Source organism: Podarcis bocagei, assembly GCF_964188305.1.
Source record: "Podarcis bocagei genome assembly, chromosome: 9".
Classification (NCBI taxonomy): Eukaryota; Metazoa; Chordata; class Lepidosauria; order Squamata; family Lacertidae; genus Podarcis; species Podarcis bocagei.
The window spans coordinates 43,755,156-43,765,085 of record NC_138134.1 but is presented as its reverse complement, the minus strand read 5'-3'; the positions used below and the strand labels follow the sequence as shown (position 1 = coordinate 43,765,085).

Below are 9,930 nucleotides of genomic sequence, written 5' to 3'. Positions count from 1 at the left end.
GAAAGGAGAATTTAAAGTCAAAAGATATGGATTGACCAACACTGACACTTGAATATGAATTTATGAATGAACTCTATTGGTACTTTTGTTACTATTTAAATACCATTGTTGGTTGGTCTTAATACCAGTAAGGACTCCTAATGTTTGCCATGTCAAGAGCTGATATGTTTCAGAGTGCTTGTTTTCGAAGAGTTTAGATCTCTTCCTGACAATCATTACAGAGTGAGATAGAGCGTTGACAGACTGTTCAGCAGTCATTGTCACTTGACAACTCAAACTGCAGAAAATAAGAAAGCGCTGAAGTCCCGATTTTTCCACATTCCTTAAAAATTACATTTAAAAAATCCTCCCTGGAGTCTTTTATGGCTGGGTGTTTGAGAAGTCCACCAAATAGCCTTTTAAACAGCACTTTACTGAAGTAATCACATAGAAGGATAAATACACAAGTGTCACATCCTATAACAACTCCATTTATTTAAGGCCAACTCAAAAGCACAGTTATGAAATCTCTTGGAGAGCCTTGAATAGAATGAGCCTTGACTAAAAATACAGAAGCTGAGCTCAGAGACATGGAAGGTATCTCCTTTTCTCAATGCTCTATTCCAGTGAATGGAGAAGAAGCAATCAGGTGCAATCACATCTATTCTTGGGCAGATGTAATGCTGCCAATCATATTCATGGGTAAGAGTACGGATGAGCCAAAACACAGGGCACATTAAAAAAAAAAGTATATTCAGCATAGAAAAAAGTATCTCTTTTAATGATTTGCAGAAGAGCTCTCCCAAAGGGAGAAGGGCATATGGCTGCATTTGATCTCAGTGACACTGGCCTGGTTCAAACATCCCATTAAACCATACATGGGACTATAATAGCTCTATTTTCCTGGTCTGCCACTGGGCATTCTGCACTGTAGACTTGCAAGGTTTTTAACAACCAGTCTATCCCACAGTGTTAAGACTGTCAAATGGACTGGAAGCTTACTCTGAAAACAAGAGTAGCTGGAAGCCGAATTGAAATTATGATTAAATATAGAAAACCAATAGATCATTAGTAAAAGTACATTCAGGTGTGAAAGCTAGCACATGCATTAACCACGATGACTGAAAAGCTGCAGAAGTGATTGGATGAAGCGACTATAATGGTAAGTATGAAATGTATGTAACTACTATACACCATGGGCAATATTCAAATAAGCTAAACATCTGAATTGCCCTGCAATCCTGCTCATTTATTACTGCTGCCCTTTTAAACAAAGCAAAATTCATGTCCCTGTTGAAGGGCATATTGTGAAAGACTAAGATTAAGACTACTTAATCTTTCACTTGAGTTATTTAAATGGGGCAAAAAGAACCCAGAAGTAGTATTTATTATCAACCATGATTTATTTATTTTTTAAAAAAGGTTTCCTTGCCTAAACACGAATAGTGAAAACATGGTTGTACATTCCTGCATTCACCTCGACAGCTGCTTTAAAACTGATGACAATGTATGGAATTTCATGGTTAGCTAGCAAGTGCAGACAAAACTTACATCTTGAGACAAGTTCTTTTCAGTACATGTCTAAATTAATAGTGTACCTAACATTCTTGATGAATTCCATCTTAATTTGTACATAATTACACTTAAAAGGCAAAGTAATTTAATTTTTAAAAAACCAGTAAGGACTTAGTTAAGACAAATGTTAACAATCATGTTTATTCAATTCCATTTGCTGTATTTTATTTATCTTTGATTAAACAAAGCTATCAAGTATAACAGATTAAGTAGTATTTACCGGTTTTATAAAAAGCACCCCTATATATATTTAACATGTTGGGGGGGGGGAGGAAGGGCTTTATGTAAGGCTTGAGATATGAACCTGGGCTTGGGATAATAATGAAATGCTAATTAACCGAGAGCAAATCATGCACATCTTGATCCTGACCTACCCAACATTTTAGTTAAAATATGTTCAAGCACACAGATAGACTTGAAAGATGGCAAACAGAAAAAGAACAACATACCTCCTCATACAGTCAAGGGCTCGGATAAAAAAGTCTTTGTGCAGCTGATGCTCGTCTCTTAAAATTGAACATTGTTCCAGTGTCACTGACATTGATGTCCTATCTTTGGCACTTTTACAACAGGTGAACCGGATTCCATTTAGCTTGCGGCAAATCTATAATGTATACAGAAATCAAGTGACTTGCTTCTCTCTTTACTCCAGGTGTATTGCAGTCTAGCATACTGGGGAATGCCAGCATGTTAAACAAATGGTTGGGGAACATTTAAACTACTTTGATAACATTGTCAAACAGAAAAGAGATTGCTATCTTTGTATCTTGTTGCGGAGCAACAAGCTTGGTTTTGATTTATTACTTGTATGCCGCTTATCCAGCAGCAACATTGAGTTCAAAGTGGCTCATATTAGCAAACAACATTTCCACCAAAATACTCATGCCAAAAACCACCACAACATATAAATATAGCAAAAAAACAACACACCCCTCAATTAAACAATGAAGTTCAATACAACCTCATATTAATGCAAAACTAATCTATCAGAAATGGCTGATAAATTCTAATCTAGTAATTTAGATCAGAAAGACCACTTTTGCAGATTTTATCGCAGTGATTCATTTGTCACAACTTTTGGCGTCTTTTGACTTTCCCAGCCCAATGCATGAAGCTATGTGGAAAATTATTTTTTTTAAAAAATGCTTTAATGAGTTGATGATGGGCTTTTGTGTCTCTCTGTTCTTATTTGATAATAAAACCAGTGTGGGGAAGCTGTGAAAAGTGCATATTCTGTGCTAGGAGCTATTGGGAAAGGAATTGAAAATAAAACTGCCAATATCATAATGCCTTTATACATAGAATTCTGGGTACAGTTTTGGTCATGACATCTCAAAAAGAGTACTAAATTGCTGGAAGGGCAGCCAAAATGATTAAGGTTCTGGATGTAATTCCATTATGAGGGAAGGTTAAAATTCTGGCACTTTTAAGTTAGCGGGTAAAATAATCAAGATTTATAAATTTATGTATGGTGTAGAGAAAGTTGGCAGAGAAGAGAATTCTGCTCCTGCTCTCTCGTAACAGAAGAACCAAAAGGAGCTGCTTAGTGGGAGTTTCAGGATAGACAAAAGCAAGCACATCTTTAACACAGCAGTCTTCTAGAATTTGTTTTGTAAGATGGCTTCAAAAGGTAATTGCACAAAGTATGGTAATGGAGGATAAAGCTTTCTATAGCTACTAGCCATGCTGGCTATACATTACCTCCGAGCTCAGAGGCTGCAAGCCTCTGTGTAGCAGTTGCTGAGGAATAATATGGATAGAGATACAGGTCTGTCTTGCTTATAAAATCTCTTTCCAAAGGCAACTGTTTAACCACTGCAGGAAAAAGATGCTGGACTAGAATGGCCTTCAGTCTAATTTGACAGGTTTCTACTATTATATAATATTCTTATACAGCGCTTTTTTCTTAAAAAATGTTTAGGGGTACTCTCATTTTCCCACTCATATTGAAATACTGCCCCTCAATGAGACCAAACTTAGATTCACAAAATGTTTAGGAGTATGTGTACCCCTGCGTCCCCCCAGAAAAAAGCACTGTTCTTATATATTACAATGATTTTGTGTGTTCCAAGTAAGTAAGGTAAAAAGGTAAAGGTAAAGGACCCCTGGATGGGGTTGCGGTGCTCATCTCGCTTTCAGGCAGAGGGAGCCGGCGTTTGTCCACAGACAGTTTACTGGGCCAAGTGGCCAGCATGACTAAACTGCTACTGGTGCACGGAGGACAATGACGAGTGCCAGAGCGCACGGAAACGCCATTTACCTTCCCACCACAGTGGTACCTATTTATCTGCTTGCACTGGCGTGCTTTCGAACTGCTAGGTTGGCAGGAGCTGGGACAGAGCAACAGGAGCTCACCCCGTTGTGGGGATTTGAACCACCGACCTTCCGATCAGCAAGCCCAAGAGGCTCAGTGGTTTAGACTACAGCGCCAGTATCAGAATTGCTCTTCTGAGAATGGAATGTATAAGAGAAAGAGGATTATATAATCAGAATTCAAGCACATCCAGAGAACAGCAGCTGCGCCAAAGACATTTCGGCAGTGTGCTCTACCAACTCTCTTAATTTTTATATCCTAGTTAGCTCCATATGAGATGTCACTACAGTAAGCGGTGGTGAATCTGCTATGCTTTTGACTGGCATATATTAAATGCATGTGCATTAACAATCACTTATATTTTATACCCTTTGAAGTTTGTGCTTCTATTTTAAAATGAGGTCCAAATCAGCACCACTAAAGGCTTCCTGATTAAGCTTTCTAAATTAAAACATGAAACTTCAAAGGGATGAGAATCGGACAGAACAGATGTCGAAGAATAAAGGTTTTGGCAACAGAACAAAAAAAAGGAGGGCAGGGAAGCTGAGACACTCAGGGGAAAAGCAATATAAAATCTACTTTGGGTTTTACTCTTTTAAAGGGATAAAAAGGCATTGGAAAAAATGTCACTACATAAGCAATAGTCACCTAGTTGGTGGACAACCATTCCCCAATGAGCAATGATGTTTGCAGTTTCCGAGTTGTAGAAAGCCAGTTGAATTGCATTTCTTGAAAACATCAAACGAAATAGTCTTTGCTGCCACCACTAGTTTTAGTAAGCTAGATTTTTGCAACTTGTCCAAATTCAGCAGCAATGGAATGCAATGAAGTTCCGTCTATGAATAAACAGTGTCATGCCAAACGATTCCTGCTATTTGGTGGTTGCAGAAGTCAGCAGGAGTTGGAAAAGAAACTGGCTGTTGGAATGTACAGTGGTACCTCGGGTTACATACGCTTCAGGTTACAGACTCTCTTAACCTCGGGTTAAGAACTTTGCTTCAGGATGAGAACAGAAATCGTGCAGTGGCAGCGGGAGGCCCCATTAGCTAAAGTGGTCTTCAGGTTAAGAACAGTTTCAGGTTAAGAACGGGCCTCCGGAAGGAATTAAGTACTTAACCCGAGGTACCACTGTACACGGAGATGCGCTTGTTTCATAATCCTTCCGTATAACTTGCTTACTTAGCAAGGAAAATGAGTAAATGGGAAATTGCTAGTTCTGGGGAAGGCAACCCTTTCAGTTTTGAGATTGCCGCTACCACCCAAAACTCCTAAATTTCTAGAACATTATACAAGTCTGCTGGATCGGGCCCATCTAGTTCAGCATCCTGTTCTCACCATTGGCCAGCCGGATGCCTGTGGGAAATTTGCAAGCTGGACACGAGCGTAACAGCACTTTGCCCACCTGTAATTCCCAGCAACCAGTATTGGGAGGCATACGTGGAGTGTAGGGAGAACCTGTCATTCAAAGCTTTCTCCCAAATAAAACACTGGAATTTTCCCCATCTAAAATTTTGAGCCCATTTTACCACCTTTTCATTAACCTGTTCTTGCTCTATGTCGTAGGTCCGCAATAACTGATGTACTTTCACTAACATGAAAGTATATTAGCGAGGGGTGAGAAGTCCTGCAAAGTGAGTGCAGAGAGGAAGAGAGGAAATGGGCTGGGGGGTTGGTCCGGATGGGGCATGGTGTGTCTGTGTGTGGAGACACACGCGAATCTGCCCCTTCAAGGGGAAAATTTGATAGAGAGGGAGGAGCGGGGAGGGGGGGAGGTTGGACTTGCATGAGAGCGTGGGAGCCAAAAATGTAGGATCTTGGAGAGCATGCACCAGTCAGATTTTCAGAGGTCCGTTCAAGATATTGCAATTGTTTTGTTTTCATATCTGCTATTGCAATCAGCAGTTAATCCAGTGAAAATCACTGAGAAAAGAAACACAATTAACTTATACACAGGAGATTTGTGGGGCCTCTGTCAGGAAAATATCTACATCCTTAATTACCCAATTAGAGAATGTTAACTGCCTAAATGTATGTGTTAGTGGTGTCAAGTTCATGAAAACAAACAACCAAGCAGTGTTATGTTTTGCATTGTGCCCAGGGCCAGTCAGCTTCTACAAAAGTAAAAGCTGGATCATTATGAATAATTAACATTTTGCTTTCCATAAATATGAATTTATATGATAGGATGAATATACTGCTATTCATTCATATGGAGTAATATACAATGATTGCAAGCCTGCAAGCCACGACCTCAAAGATCTAGTCCAAGGGGGTCCTCCATCATCATCATCATCATCATCATCATTATTATCATCATCTCTAGCCATTTTTGTTTACCTAGCTTCTTTAAACACTATTCCTGAGTTGGGACCTTCCTGAGCCCCAAAATCCAAATTTTTCAACAAAGAAATGGCAATGATATGCAAAGACTAACATGTGAATGTCTACATAAACATATCTTCGGGAATTTGCAATGTTTATCATGGACTGAAGATGTATGGTGCCAGGGACCTGGAAAATGAGATTCATAAGTTTGCAGGGTATAGACCAAGAATAGGAACATGTGGCTTTCCAGCTGCTATTCAGTATCAGCTCCAGTTGGCATGGGGAATAGTCTGGGATGACGGGAAGGGTAGTCCAACAACATTTGGAGAGCCACAGATTCCCCATCCTTGCTCTAGGCTAAGAAATGTGGAGCTGTTCAATGTACAGGAAGCCTGACCTCACTCTCCCGCAGGAGACACTGCACACGCATTTTCAAATGTGAAGAGTCCTATTGATACAAGGAATACTCCCCCTCCTCCAAATGTAGTCGTGGATATTTTTCAGTGTCAAATTTCTATACAGTACACTAAGCATACAAGTTACATACTGCTCTGAGTCAGAGCTGTAGTAAAGTTGGGGCTACAATATGTTCCTGCTTATAGGAACTGCATCCATGATGATGCCTACTGTCCTCTGAGAAAATGATTCTTATGGACGTCATCAAAAGGAACTCTTGCTTCATCTCTTCCTCTCTGCCAATGCCACCCATTACAACCATCCATGCATCGCATTCCTCTAATAATAGGTTAACTTATATATCCTTCACAAAATGGCAAGAGGGAAAAAAAAACAAACCCATTATATGCACCTAACTATGCCAAAGAATTCCTAATATTGAATCCACCCTGTGTTCAGGGCCAGCATCAGGAGTACAACTAGAAAGCTGAAAATACCAGTTTGAAGAGAATATGCAAGTGCAATAGTTTTATAAAGGTAAAGGGACCCCTGACCATTAGGTCCAGTAGTGACCGACTTTGGGGTTGCGGTGCTCATCTCGCTTTATTGGCCGAGGGAGCCAGCGTACAGCTTCCAGGTCATGTGGCCAGCATGACAAAGCAGCTTCTGGCAAACTAGAGCAGCACATGGAAACGCCAGAGCGGTACCTATTTATCTACTTGCACTTTGACGTGCTTTCAAACTGCTAGGTTAGCAGGAGCAGGGATTCAAACCACTGACCTTCTGATCGGCAAGTCCTAGGCTCTGTAGTTTAACCCACAGTGCCACCCGCGTCCCAATAGTTTTATGGAAAGATGCAAATTTAATAAAGTACTTTGGGCATTAAAAGGCTTCATGAGTCACTTGCAGATGTCATCCAAGTCCCCCCCCCACCACCAAGCTGCTAAGCTTCCCTTATTTGCATTTCCTTGCCAAAGTTCATTTTAACAAGTCAGAACAAAATTAAACGAATTGCTTTAAAATGAGGTTTCTTACCGTTGCAGCCAGCCACATGATTTCTACATTCTTTCTTTTTTTAGCCTGAATATTTTGATGGAGATTTTCTAGTAATCCTTTTAAGTCATTCTGTTCTTGAAAATGTGGTAGGCCTGGGAAGAAGAAGAAATACAGCGTGTGATAACAGCTATGCTGAGTCAAGGATTTCCTCAGGAAAGTAAAGCTGCTACATTTAAAGTCTCATTTCGAATGCATGAGGATTTTCCTCAAACACAGCAATGCCCGTCTTTTAATGACTGACCAAACAGGTTTGTGCTTGTTCACACAGCCCCTGCTATCTAAGAGCTTTTTTCTGAAGTTCCATGCATCTTCAGTACCTCTATATTAAATGGTAAGAGGACCGATTCCATAACCTGTTGCACTTCTGCCTCTCATCTGTTATCTGCTCCTTGTGCTGCACTTTGCATAATTGCAGGATGTGCAGAGAGCAAAGCAGCAATAAGGAAAAAGAGAGAGAAGAGGGGCTAATGGAAAGTACAGCACCACCATAAATGTATGCACAAGTTTATTTCAAGTAAATACTAAATGCAGGCTAGCTAGCCTGCTAGTAATTTCCCTTTAAATATGTGGCAAGCTGGGGCCAATCTCAGGCTTGTGGAATCTGCTTTGTCTTCTTCTAGGACCAGGGACGTCTTTACCATTGAGGGTAGTAGCGCAGGGAACCAGGGCACCAAGGTCTGGAGGGTGCCAGAGAGTCCGGGGAGAGTGTGGGGAGGTAAGCGAGGTGGAGCGGGGGCTTGATGCCTGTGCGCCTCCAGCACCAGGGTCATCCCTGACAGTGGGAAGGCTCCAGATGCTTTCCCGCAGTCCAGAGCTCTCTCTGCTGGCTCTGCGGTGGCGATCTGGCCACAAGGTTGGGGCTGCTCTTTCCTTCCCCTCCCTCCACCCCTGTGAGCTCTTTCCACAAGAAAGGAAGAGACGGAGCCTTGTTGTGCGCATCCGTCAGAAATTGGCGGGAGGCAGAGAAGGTGAGCGGAAGGGGGAGCCAAGATGAAGAGGGAGGATGTAAAGGAAGAGGCGGTTGCAGGGTGCTTGCGTGCCGGCAGTGTCTGCGACGGGGTGAGTTCCTGTTGCTCAGTCCGTGCTCTTGCCAACCTAGCAGTTCAAAAGCATGAAGTGCAAGTAGATAAATAGGTACCACACCAGAGGGGAGGTAAATGACATTTCTGTGCACTGCTCTGGTTCGCAAGAAGCAGCTTAACCATGCTGGCCACATGACCCGGAAGCTGTACGCTGGCTCCCTCGGCCAGTAAAGTGAGATGAGCGCCGCAACCCAGAGTCGTCTGCCACTGGACTTAATTGTCAGGGGTCCTTTACCTTTTTACTTAGGTTTTCAAAAAGTTTTAAATAACCCCCCCCCCTCACCAAATGTCCTAGGTAAGCTTAGCAGTCATGGCATAAGAGAGGTCCTCTAATGGATCAGTATTTTGTTAAGGAACAGGATGCAGAGAGTAGGAATAAATGGACAGTTCCTACAATGGAGGGATATAGAAAATGCAATCCCTCGTGGACTGGTATTGGGACCTGTGATATTTAATTTGTTTGTAAGGGTAAGCAGTGAGGCGCCCAAGTTTGCTGATGATGTCAAATTGTTCAGGGAGGTTAAAACAAAAAGGGATTGTACAGAACTCCAAAAGGATCTCACCAAAGTGGGTGAATGGGCAGTAACAAGGCAAATGCAATTCAATGAAAGCAAGTATGAAGTGATGCACATTGGAACAAAAAACCCCCCCATACTTTTACATATACATTAATGGGGTCTCGAGTTAACTGAGCAGAAACAAGATATTGTGGTCACAGTGTGAGGAAGATGTAGACTCTGTAGCAGCTATGAAAAAGGTGAATTTCATTTTAGGGATAATTAGGAAAGAGATTAAAAATAAAACTGCCAGTTTCATAATGCCATTGCAGTGTGACGACACTTGGAATGCTGTGTACAGTTCTGGTGGCCAGCCTTCATAAAGGATGCTTTATCCACGGAAGTCCGACGGGGCTTCAGTGGCTTCCGATTGGCTGCAGGAGCTTCTTGCAGCCAATCAGAACCACACTTTGTTTTTTGAACATTCTGGAAGTTGAACGGACTTCCGGAATGGATTTGGTTCGACTTCTAAGGTACGACTGTAATGATCTCTCATATCATGCCACATTTGGCCCTCAGAAGTTCTATATGCATACTGATTTTTTGGGCAAGAGGTACAAATAATTGCAGATTCATTTGGAAATGCTGAGAATCTTTATACAGTGGTGCCCCGCAAGACGAATGCCTTGCAAGACGGAAAACCCGC

General features: G+C 41.6%; 1 protein-coding gene across 8 annotated transcripts in view; it reads right to left on the bottom strand.

The window, feature by feature from the left end:
* INPP4B (inositol polyphosphate-4-phosphatase type II B) overlaps positions 1 to 9,930 on the bottom strand; it is a gene marked incomplete at its 5' end in the record, with an annotated part of 266,775 nt that overhangs the window by 17,020 nt on the left and 239,825 nt on the right. For all 8 annotated transcript variants that reach the window (XM_081208335.1, XM_081208336.1, XM_081208333.1 and 5 more), the window contains 2 exons: positions 2,004 to 2,158; positions 7,625 to 7,737. In XM_081208335.1, the coding sequence (XP_081064461.1) occupies positions 2,004 to 2,158; positions 7,625 to 7,737 (268 nt within the window). The remainder of the gene's footprint in view (positions 1 to 2,003; positions 2,159 to 7,624; positions 7,738 to 9,930) is intronic.